Here is a 23,874-nt window from a genome sequence, read left to right as displayed (position 1 = left end):
CAAAATTAAACCAGTCAGAACGTTTTGGCAAGGTGAGTTTTTTTTTTTTTAATAAACAAAAATGTCACTGTGCTTGCAATCTTGTTATGAAAGAAAGGCTCAGCTATCCTCTTTCAAGTAAAGCAAACACCTATTGCCTTGGAGGGAAAAATTCCTGAGCGGGGTAGGCCTATCTGAGTTGATTCAAAGACATAGTAAATAATGCCTTGGGACTGGTAAAGCCAGGATGAGTTTTGATGGTTCTACTGAATTTATTATAAGGATAGAGAGCACATGAACTACAATAAGTGTAGTAGCAAGAAGTAAAGGAAACACTTAGTTTCACTGGAATCTGGTAGGGAACTGAAATCATTCCTCACAATTGCACACCAGACAAGAAAGCTGATAAAGAGAAAGATGGAAGTTGAGTATCGTGAATTTTGTAAGGGCAATTCCGTGTGCAAGTACAACAGAAAAGTGTACTGAGATTGATTTGTAACATTTTAAACAGAAAAAAATTGGAACTTTGGCTTATAAAAAGCACAGGGGACAGGAAGAAAAGGAGGAAATAAAACTAAATGCTGACACTGGGAAGACTAGCCATTAGAAAGCAAAAATACTAAAACTGCAAGACAGACCATCGTAACCCGAAAAGGCAAGCTTGGAAGTGTAAAGATCAGCTCCGCTGTTTCTGTTCATACTGAACTAGTTAAAGAATAACAATGGGAATGTGGCTACTAAAAATGTAAATAGAATCTCTGAAATACATCGGGGAATATCAGACACTGGCTGAGAAGTACCGGGTCTAAGACTAAGTACAATTAAACTGTGAGGGTCTGAGGACTCAAAATTGAGACTATCCAAAGGGAATCTAGTACTAATAAATGCAAAAAAAAAAAACTCCTTAAGAAAAGAAAATAATGTGGATTCCTGAAGTGAAAAAATAAAAGAAAACTTTTAGCATAAAGATCTGAATGAGCTGAAATATGCTACTATCACAACTGTACCATAATTTTAGAGGTGAGGATAGATGACTAAAAAGGAGATGTGTTATGGGATGGGTTCTGATTTGCTTAAAATATCTTCAAGAAATCATTTGAGTTCTGTTACGTGGTAATAATGTTCTCCACCTCAAAACGCAAAACACATTTGATTTCCCTAAACAGGAGGTTCGCAAATGTGTATGGGGCAGAAAAGATGCAAATCGCTGATTTCTGCTTTGTAAAAATCTACAGGTCTGTATAAGAAAAGCTGGGAAAAACCTGGATAAGAAGCATTGGAGAGAACCTGAAAATGTAGTAAGAATGTGGGAAAAAGCCCAGAGGGAACTTATGCTGAGTATGGGCTGGAAAGGATCTTGAACTGTAAGTGAACACACTGGCTCTTGTTTGACTCTCTCTGTGTTTAGGAAAATCAGACTTCATACTTTGCAAAAAAGCAATATTCCCTCACTGAAAATTTACTATACCAATTACCCTTCCCAAAATTAAGACCCAGAATTTTGGCTAGCAGTGAAACAGGAAAAGAAAAAAATTACTTGCTAACTCAACATAACTACCCCAGATATCAGATCTTAAAGAAAGCACAGGTTTCTGCAAGTATTATGATAAAGAACTGGGAATTGAACAATCTCAGTATTAAAACCTTTATGGTTACTTGTTTTCCACATGGGGCTCAAGACAATTTTTGAAAATATAGGTGTCAACTAAGTTAGCTGAAAGGACTGCCTAAAAGTATGGTACAGTACTTCTCTTGTTTATTGAGTTTGAAGAATTTAAAGAGAATCACCACTTTCCTAATTTTAGGGACAGTACTTACAACTCCCCTTGCTAATACTGAGTAAAAGTACCAGAACAATTTTCTTAAACGTGCAGTCATTTAAATTTATTTACTTTTCTGTAGTTTGCAAAAGTCAGTATAGTAACACATTCTTGTTTTTAAAAAATGCAAGAGAGAAATATCCATTAGTGGCATATTTTACTAGCCTGAATACTGACTTTGCTCTCTATTAGACTAAAACACTTTCCTTCCCCTAATCAAATCAGACTTCAGACAAACAACTCCCCAGAGAAGATCTGTTCATCAAAAGTTGAAGTATTTGAACAACTACATTAAAAAAAAAGCAAAATTTTCAGTAGGACAATTAAAAGGAGACTATATAAGTTTAACACGTACAATTCCATATACTAGGTTATGTGGGAAAATGCAGACAGAGAAGCAGTACTTCAAAAACTAATGTTGTAGTGTATCTTTCCTACATCGTGCAGCTAAATTGTCCAACAAGGAGTTCTATTGTTTTTCACAAATATTATCCAAACCTCAATCAAAGGATCTGAACTTCTGTAAAACACATGCTTGTTCCTTAACTTCAATTTCCTTCAGTAGTTTTATAGATCCCCTGAGCTAGACAGAGAAGAAACAGCTGGTGCTCTGGAGAACTTTACAGTTCACATCTACAGTACCACAATCAATTAAAAAGTTCTGCAGATATTGAACTTTTGCTTTTAATCTCAATATGTCGTACTTCTTATTCTAGTAAATTTTATATTTTTATGCTCATTTATCAATCATAGGTGTATAAAAAACCCTCCAACAACCCTGAGTACACAACAATAACAAATCCTAAATTCTCAGTGTAAAAGAACACATTATTAATAACTGAGTCAACTATGGAAAGGAATCAGCACTTGCTTATACAGCATTACACTTTCTCTAAAACGTGCCTTGCCTCAAATTGTTGTACTGGCATGAAATATACACAGGCTTTGTTTGTTTTATCTTCTTCCCTCCCAATGAAAGGTTTACAACTCAGATCACAACTGTATTTGGTTAAGAAAGAGATAACTATACCAGCTTAGAAATGTATCCAATTTTATTGTTCTAAAGAGGGGGGGGGGAATCAAACCCAACAAACCCCTCCCTCCATCAACCTGCTTCTATTAAGTGGAATTCAGAAGAAAAGGTAGCTGCTCAAGTTCATAGGAAAGAAACGTTAACGGAGGAGTTCCAGAAGCTTTACCGTCCTCCGACACACGAACAGCCAGAAGCTGTTCTGATTAGGTGATACAGGTTATAGGATCTTTGTTAGTTCATGGTTTATTGCAAGGCGACTAGATAAATACAAAAATATATAATCCATAATTTAATTACAATATCATTATTTTTTCCAAGTGGATATAATGCGTAATATAGCAAAACAGAGATAACAGGAAATTTCTCCTGGTAATTCACCGGATCATAGATTCAAAATGTATTTGACTCGGCATCACAGAACATAGTTTGCTGTGTTATGGAAAGTCTCGTAAAGAAAAACAAATCCTGTCTAAAAAATAAATACCTCATCAAATACAAAGAGATTTGGCTTTTATTTTTAGAAATTTATGCAAACTAGGTCTGCTACGTGTGGTTTTATAATGAGAAAATAGTGTAGCTTTGTTTTGAAAATCACATAAGCAAATGCCACTATTCCCTTTGCTAATATAATGTACAAAAGCAGACTCTATATATCTATCTATCTCAATCTCAGTTTTATCAAAGCAGTACAGAAAACGACCCATGCAGTTGATTTACTGAGGTCTGCAATGAAAATGTTCTTCTAGTAGTCTGTAGTATAACCTTTCTACAAATTAAATAGCCTTCCATTTCCAGACCAGCTAAGTCATAGCACTGTGAAAACGAGAACTGAGTTTGGACAAAGGTATCCTTTAGCATTTGTGGCCAATAAGTTGGTGTCAGAAGAAATAAGGAGACCCTATGTTTAATTCTATGATTATTTATACTTCTGGCATTAGAATAAAGATGCTAGGTAAAAATAATTTTAGAAAATTATCTGTCTAAAATAATTTAAAAAATAGCTATTTTTATGAATTCATACAGACATTAAAAATAACTTTCAAGAACTTGTTTCATTCAATGGATCAAAACAGATAGGCAATGATATGGCCAACTTCTTCATACTGCTGTTAAATCTAATCAAGAAGCGCCTGTAAAGAAATATATTTTCTTTCTCATGCACCTACATTTACAAGCACATTTTTTTCAGGTAAAATATCAGGAAAATAACCTGTAAAGCTGTTTGTTCAGATGCTTCCACGCTAGACAATACTAACCAACAAATGCAGCAAAGGTTTACTACTACTGCAGCTAAATATTGTACTGCAATATACACAGATCATCCTACAGAGATTGCAAAGTTACTTTGAAGTCACAGGAAACTTTCAGAACGTTTTCTTTATTTTTCTCTCATACACTGTGCATCAAACTTCCTCCCACAGAAGTTCTCTGTTCTTCCTACTACAACCGAAATCCTCCTGCTATAAAAGCTATTTTAACACTTTGCTCTAAGCAGATAAAACTTGAATCCCTGCTATTTCAGGATCTGTGACTAAGACTAGGAAGAACATAGTCCCTTAATTGTTAGAGTCAACTCAAGAAGAGAAATTTAAAATGAGTGAGCCTAAAATACGGAAAAAAAAAGAATACAAAAAATGTAAAAAATATTTTTCCTTTAATTAAGATGAAATACAGAAGAGTCATTTCAGATTATTAGAAGACTCCAAGATAAAGTTGATCTGACTACAGGACTTGAACTAGCCAAGGATGCTTTATAATTAACTACTTAGTTATCACCCCCTTTTAATGTCCTTTTAGTTGGTATAACCTCCTTACAATTCTATAGCTTATTAAAATAAGGCTTTTCTTAACGAACATATTCATATAAAAACCCAAATGCCCCCTCCAACATAAGTTACCAGACCAGGCCACAGTCAAAACAGACAACGAGCTACAGAAATATGAGTCAGCTTTTGATTTGTTTGATTAATTTCTGCCAAATGTAGTTGGATGGAGTTAGTCTTCAAGTCTGACTCGCACATTTGAAGAAATCTGACAAACAGCATTTGTGCTGGCAAGTAGAGATGTCCATATGGATCTTTTCCACAGTTAAATTTGTGCATTTTTTTGTTAGAATACTTATTTGCAAGGCCTGGGCTTGCTTCAGGGCAGCCCAGCCACTTCCAGCCCGTCAGAGACCACCCTGGCAGGGAGGAAGCGCCCAGGAGAGGTTCCCTCATTCCAGTCTGCACCACAGGATTAGGTGATTAGGACTGTCTCTGACCACACAGAATACACCTCAAAAAGCTAGAAAATGGAGTTTTAAAAACAAGCACTTAAGTTCAAGGAGAATTTTAGGAGACTGTATTTAGATGTTACAAAGCAACCCCCCCCCGCCAGTCCCCAAACCACTGTGACAGAACAATTTGCAGACTCTGATTGCATGTGCAGGTACCTAAAGCTACTATATCTACTCACACATGCATACACGAACTCACACATGCATACACAAGCACACAAACTGTTACTAACAAAGTAATTAGCTCCATTTCAAGTACAGACACATGAAATAAGACAAACATGGGTTTGTAAGTTAAGCTACTTCATTGTTACGGTGAACCCAAACCCCTAGGAATATTTATTTTTGTTGACAGAAACTTCACGTTCCAAACAGTAAATTTTCCAAGTCTGTAGGAACAGCATTTCTTTCAAAAATAACCCTTTTGCTCACATGAACTTCAACAGAGACTGGACATGAAATAACCGACATTCTTCTTTGTGCAACAGTGGAGTAGCCACCTCTCTTTGACGTCACCCCATGCGTAACACTTCCTGTTGTTGCCACTGTGCTCATCGCTATAAAGGTTCTTGTCTCAAGAACAGCCAAACGGACATTACAAACTTTATGAAAAGGATAAATTTTAAAACATTCTAAAATATTTACTCTACAACATATAGTACATATAAAGAAAAATACTTAACTATGATAGCTACAATTACTCTAATTTAGCATAATACACAATTATTTTTGAGTAACGGAAGCAACAAGGTAATGTATAAAATTAACATATATATATTATATAGGGAGGAGAGGTTATAATAGAGGGGAAAGGTTATATAAGTTATGAATTCACTTTTTCATAGGTGTCCAAGTAATCAAGTTGATTCCTTGCAGCCTGGTATTTATAATGTAGTGGTTATTTAAATGTCTATATACTACTTTTCCCACAACAGCTTATGCAGGGGGTGAAATTTGTGGATCTGAATCACCTCCAAGCAAGGAAGGGAAGTGAACCTAATTTCCCACACCCCAACTAGATTAGGACAGGTAGCAACTGCACATCTTTTGTGGATTCAGTCCTATTTGGAACAGACAGAGCAGGTATGCACAAACAGGATAATAAAGGACAAACAAATAATTACTGTCAAAAGGCTAAAGATATAGCACAACAACTCATTTCAAGCAGCAAACTAAGAGAAAAAGAAATGTGTGCACCAAAATCGTTTGCTCATGTAATTTTAGGGCACCTCAAATGTTTGATGCTTTTCATAATTTCAAAAACCTAGAAAATTTGTAAAATTTGATATTCTGATGAAAAGACAGCCATAACTAATACACTATTTGTGCTACCTCACTATGAAAAGTCTCCAGCCAAATACACAGTGTAATTTTACTGAGGACAGAATTTGGTAAGACATCTCTTTGGAAAATTCCAAATTATCATAGAACAGTCAAGCAGCTTACCTGCTAATTCTCCTTCACTATTCCATGTAATCACAGCCTGTTAGTTGAACTCCATTTTCACTAGAGCAAAAATTCATTTTATTTTAAAAAAATACGGCTACTGTAATGGAGGTATAGAGGAAGCAACTCTTAAAAATCTCTGCTTAGCAGAAACATCCAATAAAGACTAGGCCTGTACTGAAAATTGAAACAACATTCTTTGCACACATTTGGCAGTTAGTTAAAATATACTTTACCTCTCCTGACATGTCAGGTGCCATAGGAATCACTGGCCACAAAGAAGAGTAAATTCCAAAAAACACTACCCAAAGTGCTATGCTGCCCCAGATAGCTATATGGCTGAACTGTTAAAAGACAAAAAAAAAAAAAAAAAGAAAAAAAAAAAAAAGAGAGACAAGAGAGAGGGAACAATCACCACAGAAGTAATATGACGTAAAAGAGATCTTTGCTGCTTACTGTTTACTAGTGCCTAGTATTAATTTAACTTTGCTCCTTTGGCTAGCTATTTGCTAAAGTAAGATGATACTTTTAGCAGCAGTAATAATTGCTAACATGTTTTAAACCAATTTAAGTTCAATTACAACCAATTTATAGTCATTTGATTTTTCTAACTTAGAGATTATTTTAAGCTTTATACCAAAGCTGTCCTTTTCACTATTCAACATTATATTCCGTCTTTCCACACAGTAACCACAATTTAGTTTGATACTGTGGCTGACAAACTGTAAGGCCATAATATAATAAATAAGAATAAAATAATACAATTATTCATCCATGATATTTTTATAGTACCTTTGAGAATATGATAAAGATATTTGCTTACCAAAGTCCAGTATGAGGTCTCTAATCCAGCCTTCAAACACACAGTCAGAACCACAAACTTGAGGAAAAAAGGGGGGAGAGAGCGAAAGAGGGGGGAGAGAGAAAGAGAAAAAAGTCTTATTTAACATATACAGTGCTCATTAGTTTGGTTAAATCTTCAGTAGAACATAGAATATGAAGGTTAATTATTTTCATACTTTGATTATGTTGTTTTTGTTTACACAAATGAAACAGGAGAAAGGAAAATCAATTTCTTCAATTGAATTAGATTTTCTTACTAATATTCAATCCAATACTATGCAAGTCAATGCACCGAGCTGGGTACTAGCATCCAATTCAAAGTTCAGTAAAGCAAAAGGAAATCATTTCTGTGCGCTTCCAGAAGCTATGGAATAGCCCCATCCAGTTTAATAGAATCAGCTCCAAAAAACAGATAGAATTGTTTTCAACCCAAAAGTGAAATTCTTTTAGACTATAGCTAACTATGTGCGTGTGTTTTTTTTTTTTTTTAAACATGTGTGAGCTCAGGTCAGAAGTTTAAATGCCCATTTGAAATGACCACAGTAGAAAATTTAAAGGTATCCCACTAATTAGCTAGTAAGATAGTACTGAGAATTATTAGCTTTCATTAGTAATCTTACTCATTCTTTTTGGAAAGCGCTCATTTTTGATACACTTCTGTTTGTATTAGAAATCTTAAACATTTCCTCGCCTCCCAGAACTCTGCAAGTGTGGGTCTTACTGAGTCTTTAGCTTCTGTAACTAACTATGCCATTTTGACTAGAGGGAAAGGTTTGTGAAGTGTTCCGACTGTAGTCCACCTCAATAGAGACAGCAGACTAGGCCCCCTAGTCATTGAGATAATTGTTTCTTTCTATACGAAGAAAGATTTAGATCAAGATACGGGTTGAAAAAAAAGAGATTTGTTCACTTCATTAGTGGCTCACCTTTGCCAAACCCTGAAAAGCCAAAGAGTTAATGTCAACAGCCTAAGACCTATATTCTGCATACCAAGTAACAAAATGAGTGAATCTATTTTGTTATTTTTACTCTTTTCCCCCCATCTTTACTCTTTTCTTATCTTTACTCTTTCTATGCAGCAATGTCCAAAAATGTCACATCATTCTCCTGTTGGACAACAGCAGTAGTTGGAAATTTATAATCCTACAACAAGGACTAGTCGGTTTAGGAAAATATTTATCTCCTTCCCTGTAAATTCACAGAAACAATCAAATTTTCCAATTACGAAATTCTACTAGTTTTGTAACTCACATGTAAACCCATATTATAGGTTTTGCTCTACGTGCAATCTGAAGAACACAAGGCTCACAAACTGAACCACAAAGACCAAGCTCCATCTCTAACAGTTTATCCATCTGTTTTAGTTTCAGACATCTACGGTTTAACCTCTAGTCTGCTGGCCAAGATAGCAGTAGCCATGCAAGTGGGGACTTTGTCTGTGAACGTCAGCAAGCTTCTGACACTCAGAAGATACTTCCTTTGATCAGAAGCTAACAGTTACTGATTAGGTATATTTGACATGTCCTTCTTTACGTTTGGGGCATAGATGGATACAAATCCTGCTAGAAAGCTTTCACTGCAGCTGTAACAGTTTATGCTTTTAATTCTAGAATCTCCCGTTTCAACTGCTGCTGCACTATTTAGGATGACAAATTACAGCTCCACAACTCCATTACCCAGAATATGTGTGAAATCTAATTAGCAGATAATTTAAGGCCTATGATGACTGTTTTAATTTACTTAGTCTACCCAGTCCTGAAGCTGTATTTGGCCAAGTGGAAAAAATGAAGAATTACAGAGGAAAAAAAATACATCACTTCTCATCTGCTATACTTGCTTGCTACTCTTGAGTCAGTCATTAGAAGGAAAAAAAACATTCTTTAGGATCAGATTAAGAACTCTCATTGTATAGACAAAATATATACACAACACACAGGCACTCTACTGCAGGTCTCTATAAAAGGAGTTACAGGTTGCATGAATATGTACTCTCTTTGCACCTTCACTGTTTCCCCTAAAAAAGTTGCTAGCTATGCACAGCTGCTTCCTCAAGGATTTGGGATTTATTGCTCTCTTCTCTCCCTGTCCCAAACTAATGATAGCTCACTGAATCCTACCTATGAAACACAAAATCAAATTGTTATTTTTGTATACACCGTTGGGCTAAAAAGACCCCTCAAGAATGGTCATACAAATATTTTCATGGGACTCTACTGCTATTTGAAGCTTATGTTTGAAGAAGTAATTAATTCCAGGACATGATATGAATCAGCACACATTCCTGACTCTGTTCGTGGATCCAAAGAACCTATATTCATTACTGAATCCCTTCCCTATTGATTTTTTGTATGAGAGAGGGATTCATAAAACATGATGCCTAGATGAAGGATTTTCTCAAAAGCCTCCTGAAAAAACAGTTTGGCAATTCATTTGGCATACTGAAATAAAAGTATTCTGTTCAGTGTAGTCTAATGTGCTGTGTATCATCTAAAAGAGCTTGCGCAGGGAGACAGAAATCCTTCTTTGATGTTTCTAGAAGCTTACTTCTGGTAAAAACTTTTCCTTCTGCTTTCTTTCTGTTCTTCTGAATGGGCATGTTCCGGAGTATAGACTTCCTAAATACAGATTAAAAGCAGAGGAAGAAAGAAAAGCTCCTTAACCTGTTACGGTTTGATTTTTTTTTTTTTTTTTTTTTAAGACTATGACTTCCAACCACCCACTGATGCAGACATACTTCATATGCACAGATTTTTTGAAAAGCAGTCTCTCTCAAAACTACATATATGCCCCAGACCTTCTTAAATTCCTATGCAAGGACAGGTATATACCTATTGCAACCGCCTCAAACTTCTTTTCAACCTGAAGTGGAGGGAAATGGGGAACCTGCAGAACAGATGAGAAAGCAGGTTGTCTGGATTGGATGGATTTTATAATGGTGGAAAAACAGTTTTCTGGGAAAGAAATCACTCGTCTTTCTGTTGGTATTTGCTTAGCATAGCCATTCTGCAGGCCGGTAGTAGCAACTATCCTCTCAAGATGGTGAAGTTCCAGCTTTACTAGTTGAAAAGTGGTTGTAGAAGGTATAGAGTTTCACTGTCAGTTTTGACCTCGGTATAACCATTCATGCATACAGCTTGGCAAACAGTAGTGTGCAGCTCCATGTTATGATACCGCAAGTATCAGAAATTATTTAATTTCTGAAGGTGGCAGAAGACATTACTGCAAATCTGAAAAGGCAGGTGCTGATGTTTGAGAGTCCACTGATATCACAGATGATACTGAGATGTTCTGCAGTACCCTGAGATGCCAAGACTGACCATTAATTGATAGGTAAGAGTCCAAATGACTGCACTTTTAGAATCCTCAGCTCTACATGACCACTGTAATTCAGTAAACTCTTGCTACAGCACAGGCAACTTATTTTCTCCTGGGGCCAGGCTTGGCTTTGGGAAGAAAAGACAGAGCTGACTGACTAGTTAGGAAATTCTGAGATTGTTCCAGGATACAACTTCAGATAAGTTGCAGCACTATGTTTAAGAATTGCGTTTAACGACAAGTATGCGATGCTAACTCACTCTTCAAAATGACAGCCACTACAAAGGATGTTAGCGCAGTCAAACAAAAGGAGATGCCAGCTGTCAGAAAACTAGACTGAGGTACTAGGACAGGTGAGATTATGCAACTCATGTATACATACATAAAATTCCCAGAATAAACTTCAGCTGAACGGAACACTTCTAAGTACGGTACATAATTAAACATCTGTAGGGTCAGGACCTGGTGCAGAGAACCTCTCTCCCCAAGGAGAACCTATTTCACTTAGAAGAACAAGTGGTTCTGGTAGATACTCTTCTGATCTGATACTGAAGGAAGCACTGACATTCAGATGAATGGTAAGAGTTTTAAATGTTGTTCAGAGTTAAGAGACCATAATACAAACAGATCTATGTCAGCTGAACTACTTTTGCTGGGAATGAGCTATGACAATGACTGTGACCTTAAAGACTTGCACAGAAAACCAAGGATATTCCATCCATCCCTAATGCAGATCAGTTCATCATAAGAGAGACTGCACAACTGTATGTGACTACCGCTGGCAAATTATGCTGTGCTTTGCCTTTCAGAACAGGGAAAGGGAAGTTTAGAACAAACAAATTTTTCAGAGAACATACTAATGCAGAGTTCTTCAATGTGGCCTGAAAGAACCCTTTCAGAGTCCTCCTACAGAGTAGCAGAAGAATCATTTTATTTTCACTGCCACAGCAGTTAAAAAAGCACAAGAAGGCCTGTGGTTACTCTGCCCTTTATGCTCTCACACGGAAGCTAGAGGAAGGGATTACATGTTAGCTGACTAGATACCACTATTTAAACAGTTATCTCATATGCAGGAGATGCCTACAGTAGCTACAGATGCCTGCATTCTCAAATAACTACCATTTATTTTAGAATACCTTCCTTTAGTTTCAGTTAGGATGCCTTTTTTTTTTTTTTTTTTTTAAGTGAATTAGGAACTAGATTTTGATACAGATTTATACTCATATTACAGCTCCCTTACTTTTCTGGAAGAACTAACTTCTTTTTTGTCTAGATCAACAATGGGAATTTGAAAATTAAAGCTTAACTTCCAAATGCAGAGGAGAGGGACCACAAGTCTAATTCTACTTCTGAGAAAGATCTGGGGAAATCCACATCTGCCAGGTAAGACTGATACCTAACAAGTGAAAAACTTGATGTTTAACTTCATCAATTTATTCTAAGAGATAGAAGACTATGAATAAAAATAGTAAAGACTACTAAGTATAAAACTAACAAAAGATTACTGTGAAGGGTGAGTCAGGTGTAGTTACTTCCAGCACTTTGGTTGTTTTTCAAAGAAGACCTCCCCACAAATGTTGGTTCCATGCGGCTCTAGCCTTCTCTCAAGGTCCTATTATAAATTAAGAGGGTGAGTACAGAAGAGAATCTCCACAAGTCCACAAACCAGTTCCACATCCATTGACCTGAGATTTCCTTAATGCAAAAAACTACCTTAAATTAACCAGCATGTTAATTAGGGAATTACAATTCCCATTACTTACAAATATAGACAGTTCCCAATAAAGAGGACAGACCTATCTTCTGCATCTTTTTTTTAAACAAACTGGAGTCAGAATCCATAAGGTACTTCAGAGCTTCTCAGAGAGTCATCTAAGTACCATTTCCTATTCTTAAGGTGGCCTGCTGAATCAACTCTTGTACATAGAGAAGTATAAATTAAAACACATCTCTGTAAGATGTAAAGATAGAGTCAATATAGATAAAGAACAAATAACCAGCTGATAGAGCACCAGATAGCTGTAGCAAAACTTACAGTGTAAACAGTGTTTCCCAGGAGCAGGTAATCCGAAGTTTTACCATTGCCAAATACAGTACCTGGAGAAGGAAATAGTGAAAGATAGAAACATTTCAACTTTAAAATATCCACAATAGTACAATACATACGAACTTTTATTTTTGACACTAGATCTCATGTTCCCCATAAAAAAAAAAAAATAGCAGTATTTGCTACAGGTACTAACAGTAGACTCCACCTTGAAGGTTAGGGAACTGTAAAGGATCTAAGACTTTTACAGTTTCTAATCTTTTAAAACTTTCAGTGAATTCTGGAATTAGACCAGAAAAATAAAAGCTTTCTGTAACATCATATACCAAAAAAAAGTAAGAATGTATTCAGTAATAATTCAGAATAAGTGTTAAATTTAGAGACAAAATATCTTCCCTTCAGAAAGGTATGAAACATCATAACTCCAGTGTACATTGTTTGAAACACAAAATTGAACACAAAGCTCAGAGAGTTAGATTTTCATTGGTTTTGGATATTTTTGGTACAGAAACTCGATCTTTGCTCTTTTTGTAAATCAGTATTTCTTAGATTCAGTTTAAATAAAAATATAAAATATATTCCACTTTAATTCTTGAGATCATTGTTATTCATAAAATTTTCAAAACTTAGCCAACTAAAATCCATTGATTCATGTGTATATATATACATTTTATATATATGGATATACGCACAGCATTTATGCTAAGACTCAGTGCCCTAAAGAGAGATGTATGTTTGCATAAAAATGACACCTACTGTGCTTTGTAAGTTCGGAATTCTGAAGCACTGCATTTACACTTTTTTAAATAGAACTTATTTTATGACTACTGCTAGAGCATGGGCTTTTCTGACTATAGTTGTGTGAAAGTTCTTGGTATACACAGGACTACATGCAACTAAAATATCTAGAGGGAATTCCTCATTTCAAATTAAAATTAGATTTTTGCATATTTGATTTAGAAATACCTTTAGCACTCAAGATCATACCTTGACTGCAACCAAACCAGAGCACTTACTGTGCTGTTGAGGTACTAATAGTCATTTGGACATTGCTTTTCACTGCCATCACATAAAGTGATATCAAAATACTGTGTAGGTAGTAAGGAGAGATAAAAGTACAAAACAAAAGAAAGGAAAAATAAAATCCATTAATGCTGAGACAGCACAAGGAAGGAAGTTTTTAAAACCAATGTGGGGGGACCACAGAGGTTAAACCATCTCTGATTGAACTGGTCAGAGGAATGTGACATGCTGATAAAAATGGCCTGGAGTTGAAATGACTTACTTTTCTCTGTGCTCAGTTTGCATAAGGTGTGTTAAATACTGCTAATTAACTATTTTTGTGCATTTGTGTTGAATGTTTTGTTAGCCTTTATATCCCCTTTACACACGCTGGAAATGAAACTCATTTCCAGAACTCATTTAGAACTCTGGAAGCCTGAAAACAAAGCTGAGAACATGGGTCATTTAAAAGGCTACATAAAACAGACAGCAGTTGGGCGGTTACTTGTCGATATAAATTTGGCTTCTGTCATTTCCTGTTACGTCAAAAGAGCAGAAGCTTCTCTGAAGATTCAAGTCCTTCTTACTGTTCATATTCAGATGGCTCTTTGCCCTCCATGTAGTGCCAAGTTTTGCGTACCACCCAATGTTTGGGTCCCTTAGAGAAAAATTCTGCAAACAATTCTCACAAAGTCATCCCTGTTCTCCAGTCATTTATTTCTTGGTAGACTAAACTACAATGCATATAGTCTCGAATTCTCTACTTACAGACAAGAGAGATGAACAAATGAGTTGAGAAAGCAAACAAGAGAAAATGCTCAAAGAAAAGGCTAACTGTGAGCTCGAGGTGATTTTCACGACCTTTCAGATTTTATTTTCAGCACTCTAATAAATATCAGCTGGAATTTGCACACTGACGCCTAACAATATATACAGAGCAGTAAAGATCTGTAGCTATGTAAGAGTAGGATTTATTTAAACAGAGTTTGTAACAGGACCAAAACAAAAGACGACAAGCAATATTTACTTCAAGTATACTATTTACTTCAAGTATAGGTAATAGGCAGGCAGCTAAGCCTATTCCCATAAATCAGAGTGCTGGGGGAGACTCAGCACTCTTATGCATTCTTATGCACAAAGCTGAGCTTCTCCCATACTACCCATCCCTTCTGCAGCCTCCTCAGAGGCCCTGTGCTTCTCTGTCACTAGAAGCGGTGGTGGAAGCTGAGCCCTGTTCTCACAAGTTCCTCTCTGGGGTGGACCTTAGGAAGTTACCCAACACCACAATCAGAAAGTATTTCTCATCCAGCCAGGGGATCCAAATACAGGAAACTGCACGAGGTAACTCTCCACACTTTCAGCTCCATCCACCTAAGGAGAACCACTTTTCTGTCCCAGTGCTCTTTGAGGCTGTTTTCCTCTGAAAAGCTAGCTCTAAGGAAAGGAACAAGAGGCACAGGATCATCTGGTCCAAAGTAGCACATCCTACAGCCTAGACAAGATCTAACTTCCCCAAAGACTGGGGAAGTTCTTTCTCTTCTAACACATACACAACATAGTAAGCTGGATAAGAAAATAATCATGCTGGGTGCAGAAAAGTGAAGGAGACTCTTTCCTCAGTATGAGACCTAACATGGAGCGAAGGAGTCCAGGTAAGAGATAAGGGAAAGAAAAGGAAAAGTTGGAGAGAAAAGGAATAATAGTTCTTATTTAAACTCCTTTTCTCTGACTCTCAAAACCCTCCCTATAAGACCCTAACAGCACTATTTCTCTTTTCTCTTTACATAGCCAGTCATCACCGAGGGATTATGAGCTGCTTCCATTCTGTGCTCATTCCCCTCGCAGGCAGAACTTTGCCCACCAGCTGCACCCACTGCATGTACTCATTATACTGTACACAATGTACACAACCCCCAGGTCCCATTCCTGCTCTCCCTGTCCCCCCGGCCTTTCTCTAGGAACAGACGAGGAAGACAGAGGGCAATTTTTGCAGACTTACAGAGGGCCACTTGCTGATTGTCAGCAGGTCAGTCCTGGCCCACAGGCTGCACGCTGAAGAGGGCTGCTAGAGCATTCAGACAGCAACTCTGCAGTCTTATGCAAATAGCTGCACTTTTCCATTCACACATGGGTTCTATTCTGCATCACCGTATCTACTCATTAAACACTTCTCCATCATATACACCAAAGCTATTTTTGCATTGGAAAATATCCACTCTGTCGCAAACCGACTACAGCTTTGAAATGGGATTTTAGATTGGATTTGAGTTTGTGGTTTTAGAGTATGAAGCAATATTTTGGGAGCTTTCTCCTGGGCTGTCTACAACTCTCTTCAATGTAAACAGCAGCCACTGAACTCACATGCACATGCCTTTCACAGAAAGCAAGACTGCTACCTACTTCGTTCACCCACCAAAAGTCACCCAGTATGACATACTCTGCAAGAACAACGGTTTGTCTCTTGAGCTTTCTGGGCACAAGCAGCTGTGACCTTCTCACTATCTAGTCTCAACCACCAGAACCTTCCTAGAGTTCCACAATGCTGACAGATGATCAGAATATTTCTGTTGCAAACCTTAGTGCCCCCCTGTACCAGGGCTGACTGCCTGGCTGTTATCAGGGAAACTGAGAAGACTATTACTTTTACCAAAAATCTTCTCTTTTTATTTTTAAAAATTTTCTACAAACTGAAATCAAAACATAACAAACTCCACCCCTATGACAGCTTCAATACCTAAACATTCTCATTTATTGGGAACACTGCTTTCAGTCTCCTCTAATTATTTTGGCTTTCTTCACAAGCGTCCAGTTTCCTTCTGCCTCTCAGGTGAACGTACAACAGAAACAAGAACAGTGACAGGACTGAGCTGTCCAAGATGTCCCGGTTTCACCTGTCACAAGCCTACTGATACTGACGCGTACTAACGGCTTACCCTGAAAGGAGGGAAGATATAGGCACAGGCTATAAAGGCCTCCAACACGTAATGCAAAAAAACAGTAGCGACTTAAGATTTTACAGGTATTCAACACTGTAGATTATTATATAAAAGTAGCATAATTAATCATTAGTCTTCTTTTCTTCCATATGGTTTCTATTTATTTCAAGCATATTTATATAATTTTATTCATGCTTATATTATTTGTACTTTTAAACATAATTTAAATAAACCACATTTTAAATAGCTTGCATATTCTTCTCTAGTTCTAGAAATAACAACTTAAAATTTAATTACACAAAACTGTTAGTATTTATCAAATGTTCTTAAATAAAAGGTATTTAGTAACTTTCAAGATATACCTATCTATATCTATCCACAGAAATACAGTTTATACACTTACCATGCTGGAGGGCTTTTAGTGGAAACCAAAAGAGAATGAATGAGTGGAAAAGACCATTTAAACAATGAACCCAGAAAACCTACGGGAAAACAAAAATCCATGAGAACCATTTGCAATAAACTCGCTCTGTGAACCCTGACCTTTCTTTTTGTCTGTGCGTTAGATTCACAAAATGCGTTTCTGTCAGGCCACCACTGTGAAGTAATATAACTGACAGGCACTTTCTGCCTCTTAGCTCTTCATGGGTCATTTGCTTATTTTTTTTGTTTTGAAAAAGGTGTGTATTATCTCTCCCTTTTAATTTCAGATTAGAAGGGAAATTAAAATATATGAGGACGGCAATACAATCCTAAAAATTGAACTAAACCAGAGAACTGAAATATTTGCTAAATTGGAAGTAGAGAATTAAAAAGGACTCTAGCTTTAAAATTTTACTTTTCCTGTAATGAAAGAAAATTTGGACCAGAACAATCAAACTCATATTTTACATATTATCTATGTATTTCTACCTAGAAATAAATTTAAATAGCACAAATGAACATATCTTCTTTGGGTTTCTTCTTACATGCTCCATTCTTAAAGTGCGTAACTTCATCATATTTAATGTATTTGTTAAATAATTCTGATTTCGCTTTCAAGTTTATATCCACTTACAAAGAAATACCTTCTGAAAAAAACAGCATAAAGTGTAAATATAAACATCCTATTAATGCTTTACATAGTATATTGCATAAAGATATAAAAAGACTTAATAAAAAATATGTAACTCATGTTCTTTGGGATAGCAATCATGTTTTCTCATTAGCAATGCTTTATCCAAACACAGCCTTTATTGTAACTAACTGACAAGTATTATGAGTTTTAAGGTGTTCAAATGATAGAAATTAAGTTGCCTGCCTCACAGCGTTTTCCACAATGTCTCAAAGCCTTTTGTTAGATCATACAGCTACACTACGTTGTACGATCCAGTTTACACTCCAGTACTCTGCACATTTGAACTTGTGCTACTCATTAACCTTTGTGTCTCCTTCTTGCTATCTCATTACCACAAGTTTTTATTTGACAGAAAGCACAGGTGGGTGCAAGAAAAATTAGTTCTACTTTTCCATTTTCTTGACCAATACTTATCGTCACATGCTAATCCTCTAACCTCTGTCATGACCTCATAACCTTTGATCCTTTTTACCATAACAAACATCTGCATCAACATACAGGGCAGTAATGTTTCCAAATCTTTAACACCAACTATTCAACTTCTATAGCCGGGAATTTTGTAGACAGTTTCAAGGGTTATATGGGAATAGCCACAGAATTTCCACTGAAGTCAGCAAGACACCTGTGCAATACCGAAAGTTTCAGCAGTCATCATTTTAAACATAATAATCCAGCTACTGCAATGCTCTTCACATATGTTATTGTATGTGAAGACAGACACACAGAAGTGTCTGTATTAACAGACCATGAAAAGTCTTATATGTGTAAAGCATTCATAGTGACACAAGCATCTGACTGTGGGATAGTGAGGGAAGGGAGAAGGAGAAAAAAATCTCATAAGCTTCAATGAACAAAGATGGTCTAGATAAATAATTCTATAAAGAGTACTCCAGTTCCATAACAAAACTGGCACATCAACATCGGTTACAAATCACCAAATGTAAGCATTGTTAATTCAATGTCAAATTGAATGTGCCTCCAAGTTCAACATACAATGAAATTACTTGAAATGTTCCAACTTTGTTTAGAAAAATCAAATCACAGCAGAAGGAACTGTTTTACAAATGTCACAGCATTCATGAAACTGCAGATTCAGGAAAGTTTCATTTATGATTTTAATAGAGGTTATTTATGGACAAATCTGTAGAAATTGTATATATTTTATATATTAGAAAGTTCTACTTTCTTCTCCTATTTCTTTAACTAGTTTCTGCAAGACAGATATTGCCCATTTCCCACCAAAAGTAGACTCAGATTTCTTTTGATCCATCCTCACACATTTTAAATGCATCAAAATATTTTTTCCTAAAACTCAAAATGAGATCATATAATTGCAACTCAAAATTGACAAAGAGTGCAAAGTGCTTCCCTCTGTACATCTAGTAACAGTTCTTATTGTCCCCTGCAATACTTCTCCACGTGCTTCAGTAATCCATTTCCATATAATAGTACAAATACATATACTCCAATGGCAGAGAGCACTAATCACTTCTGCCTGCAGAAGATACCTTTATCAACAGTAGAGGAAAAAAAAAATCAGAGTTAAAAAAAAATGCTCATTATCCATTTTCACATTTGCTAAAAACGGAAAATAAGACGTGTGCCATTCATGGACAACTAGACTACTACTGGAAACAGTAGTAATAAGAATCATCATCATTTTTAACTATGAGAATATGCAGCACAGAAATAAAATGGCCAACTATACTGAATTCCTATTAATTTTTTCTTTAATTATATTTGATTTTCACCTACCTTAGTATTGAAGTCCAGTGCATTTTGGGAAGTCTTGTATAATTCAGGATATTTCAGCATGTTTTCTTTTCGGCAAGATCTCTCAAATATTCCAAGAGTTAGTGGAGGCATTGCTGTAAACATCTAGTATACAGATTAGAAAATATTTTCCAAAACTTGAAGTGTGAGAACTTGCTTAAAAGCTTGCTTACTCAAGAAAATTTCACGAGTATAGTTGAGACAGAAACTGAAAATACACAAAGCATCTTACCACATTGTAAAGACCTATACACCATCTTTCAAAGAGAATTTGTCCAGAAAAGCCATTGACAAAAGCAAACCAGACCTGTAAAAGGAAAGAATCACACTAATCAAACATCTTGCAAGGTATGGTAAATATATTTTTCTTCTGCATCATGAGAAGGGATATTCCTAGAACACATTTACAATACACTTGAGAATTTTCTGGTTGAAACTATTAAAAAAAAATCTAAAAAGAACCTGCTTTCAGAACAGATGATGAGAAACTTGATAAAAAATGTGAGCAATTCTGTCTAAATATGAAAACATTTCAAAGACTTAGCCATTTTCAGAAGGAATTTGATGTTCTTCAATTACTGAGGAGTGATTTAGCTCACTGTATTTGTACTGTTTTTCAGTCTTAACAAAATACGAATTCTGAGAAATATAGAAGTCCCAGGAAAATACTATAGATTAAAAGTAGTCATCTTCTAATCAGTAGCAAAGTCCCTAACTTATGGAATTCATGCAGTGAGCTGTAATTTTGAACCGAAAATTGCATAGGTATTCCTTTTTCCTACCTGAAACTCATGAGATAATGAGGACTTACCAGAGTACTAGATCAATTACAATTATGCAATTAAGAAGCACTGATTCAATTACAGAGTACTTCAGAGGGGTAGCCCTTCCTCTGCATAAATATTACCACTTTTGCTAAAAGATTAAAAATTTGAATTTAAATTGAAGGTATGATTCATCCACATTTTCTTATATTTTTCAGTACATTATTTAGCATGACAGTACTTTCTTATATAAGTCACTCTACGACCTCATTACATCAAAGTGGGTAAGAAGCACGTTTGATCAATCTTTCTTCACAAGTTATACTGCGACTATTTTGCATACTACAAACTTAAATTATAAGGTGACAGAAGTTATGACCACCTAAACATTCTACTCTATTTAGATTCTCGTTTTTGAGAAATCATTAGATAAATAACCTTTTGGCAACTTATGCCACTAACAGTACTAAGATATTAAATGCTAAATATGCGCTTCCAACTTAAAAGCTCTAATTCAGTTTAGATAATGGATCAGCAATAAGATTACATCCAAAGAAAAAGGCAGAAATCCTGACACACTGGTCAAGTGAATTTTTAGAGAGCAGAGACTTTGCTACAGTTCATGTTTCATTTAACTTCATTATGAAAACATGAATTGCTACAAATTAACCATTAATCAAGATGTACCCATGCTGGGCTGGCCTCCAGATGACCAGATCCTACGAACAAGCTCCTAATATTTTAACACATGAAGGAGCGTTTGAACATGTTTGTGAATACTTTGAGATGGAAAGAAAACGAAACTAGAGTTAAAACCCAGCTAAAATTTTCATGAAATGAAAAGTAAATAGACTTTTTTGATGGCCAGTTATTGCAACAAGACCACGTACAAAATCATGAATGGTAGCACTTGCAATACAGAGACATCACAGAACTCATTAAAGTTTCTGTCAGTCCTCTTAATATTAATTTTTTTTTCCAATTTAACACTAGCAGCTACATTTTTCTGGTTTGTAATGCTTCAGTCTATTCACAGAACAGGCTTATATTATGGGAGTAGTTTATGGCAGTTGATTATTCAGATTTTTATTAAATTTTCTGTTGCGTATTTTGATTTTGGATTTTTGAAATCAGAGCTATGATTGAACTCCTATGAATTTGGAAGACATTTACTAGCAGCAGTTTCTCAGTAGTTATTTTTCCAAGTTGACGTGATTTACCACATGAATACTGTGGAATATTTTGTCTATGTAATACTATGTTGCTGTGTAGTATAAATGCTTATGTTATACAAAATTTTATCACAAGAATGATACTCAAGGTGAAAACCATCAAGTGTTCAAATGTTAAGAAATGACAAATACAGTACGCTATATAACCGTAGCAAATGCTGTCTGTTCTATGCATTAGGAAACAGTTCTCAGTTGTATGACCAAATACTTTTATTTCCAGCTGGACCCTTGTCTCAATCAGGGAAAGAGGAAAAAGATATTCTGAAGTATTTTCTCAGTAGACTAGAATGAATTTCACAAAATAGACAAGGCAGTTCTCTGGTTTCAGATATTTCCCCTCCTATGAGTTTCTGGAGTCTGCTGGACTCTGCGGCAACAGAGTCGTTAAAGCCTCCAAAGAAAGGAAAGCATCAGGCAAGTACAATGCAGGAGAGGTAGCTATCACCAGCAATTGCTCTACTTGCAAATACGAAATTATGTTAAAAATCATAAAAATAGGTAAATAAATATTAAAAAAACTACTCACGCAGCCTCACTTTGCAAAACATTCTAGCTCCTAGTTAAAGAAAACATCTGTATTCCGGAAGATATCTGTAGACACAGTTAAACTAATGCACAACTTGAGGAAGGAATGCAATCTGGGTTTTAGTTCTATTCTGGCCTCTTAAAGACTTGGCACAGGATTTCAAGACATAGCTGCTTCTCTGTCCAGTAAGTGATCGGTAGCAGCATGGAATCTGTGACGAGACATTGTAATGGGAATGCTTCGCTCCCTTAGATCTACTAGGAAACCACCAATGAATACAGTTATATTCTACTCTGCCTGTCAAAAGTGGATGCTATTCACCATCATCCTTCATACTGACTGTTACACAGCTTCTGAAAACCTGTATATGCAACTATAAATACTGTAATGATGTCTCTGTGTGTATATGTGTGTGCGTGTGCACACGAGTGTGCGTGCGTGAGAGCGTAAGGTGTTCAAATGATGACTACACAACTTAACTTCACTCTGCTTTTCTTCATGACTAAATGATTATGCAGACAACATCAGCACAGTGTTTTGGACACTTTACAACTAAACTAAATAGGTGAATCTGAACTAATTTAAAGGAATCTCATTACCACTGTTATATAAAAGCTGCACTGCTCAACGGCCTTCCCTCTTTTCAACCTTTGGATTATGCAGTTACCATACTATTTTGCTGCCAAACTAGGCTGATGGCTGCTATGCTACTGGCCTCCATCATTACAGAGAAGTTTGCATAAATATAGGAGATATGGAAGCTTCCTTACTCCCCTTCAGCTTAAGGTTCAAGAACATGCTAGGTGCAATGGTAACAAACATTACCTCTTGAGAGAAGAGTGAATGACAGATATTACGTGAATCACATCTTAATTTTTTTTTATTTTTGCATCAAATACTTGGGGTAAATTTTAGAACTTTTAATTTGGGAAGAGTTTAGGATGTATGAAAAAGGATATTACTAATAGAAAATATGTGACATATATGTGCATATAGGCAGGGCATAAAGCTTTGTACATCTCAGTGCTGGTGATCTCAGAAAGAGTTAACCAAGGTACAAGTATTTTGGAAGAAGGTAGAACAAATATCCAACAGGTATATATTTGACTCTAACCAGTACCAAGGAGTTTATGGAAAGCACATTAACTTTCTGTTGTGATTTAACTAGCAGTCAAAACTGAAACTCTTATTTAAAAAGAAAGGACCCAAATACATGCATTCGACCTATTCCACATATTCTCTGCTATTAAATATGAATGATGTTAAGTAACATTTGAAAATGTTTTGAAGTGACTGTTTTAAAGAAATGTAAGTATTTAAGACTAAATTTTGATTTACATGGAATGTCAGGTATGAAGTTGCTACCAAGCCTCTCAGCAATGCTATAGATCATTTTATTCCTTAAAACCCTCATGGCTTTCAGTTTTTATTCTGTCCAGAATTTAAGTTAAACTTTTCAAGCTGTTGAAAGCCTGAAAATTACAGTTTTACTGTAAAATTGTACAGTAAATTGTACCTTTAAGGAACCATATTAACCTGCTGAAATCACATAATTTACTTTCTTCCAAGGAAAAGTATTTAAGTTACAGGTACTTCAGTTAAAAAGTCTTACTGTAATAAGGAACTGGCACAAATCTTGGCTAGAGCTCTAGATGCAATGCAACGAAGATTTGGTAGCACCGCTGAGTTTTACAGTTCTTGTTCAATCTATCAGAAAAAGTTTAGGTAGGGAACCCTTTTAAATGCTCTCTGTTGTAAAAATA

The 23,874-nt window shown here is 35.9% G+C and overlaps 1 protein-coding gene across 9 annotated transcripts in view; it reads right to left on the bottom strand.

Moving 5' to 3' along the window:
- The window catches only part of ATP8A1 (ATPase phospholipid transporting 8A1), a 118,783-nt gene that overhangs the window by 18,467 nt on the left and 76,442 nt on the right, over nt 1–23,874 (bottom strand). For 8 of the 9 annotated variants that reach the window (XM_068943013.1, XM_068943010.1, XM_068943009.1 and 5 more), the window contains 6 exons: nt 19,822–19,896; nt 19,572–19,694; nt 17,103–17,181; nt 12,750–12,811; nt 7,380–7,436; nt 6,793–6,900 (listed from right to left, as the gene is read on the bottom strand). In XM_068943013.1, coding sequence (XP_068799114.1) covers nt 6,793–6,900; nt 7,380–7,436; nt 12,750–12,811; nt 17,103–17,181; nt 19,572–19,694; nt 19,822–19,896 — 504 coding nt within the window. The remainder of the gene's footprint in view (nt 1–6,792; nt 6,901–7,379; nt 7,437–12,749; nt 12,812–17,102; nt 17,182–19,571; nt 19,695–19,821; nt 19,897–23,874) is intronic. The other variant, XM_068943014.1, reaches the window with a different exon arrangement.

This window comes from Struthio camelus, chromosome 4 (genome assembly GCF_040807025.1).
Source record: "Struthio camelus isolate bStrCam1 chromosome 4, bStrCam1.hap1, whole genome shotgun sequence".
Classification (NCBI taxonomy): Eukaryota; Metazoa; Chordata; class Aves; order Struthioniformes; family Struthionidae; genus Struthio; species Struthio camelus.
The sequence above is the reverse complement of the archived record's forward strand: the minus strand, read 5'-3'. Positions and strand labels throughout refer to the sequence as shown.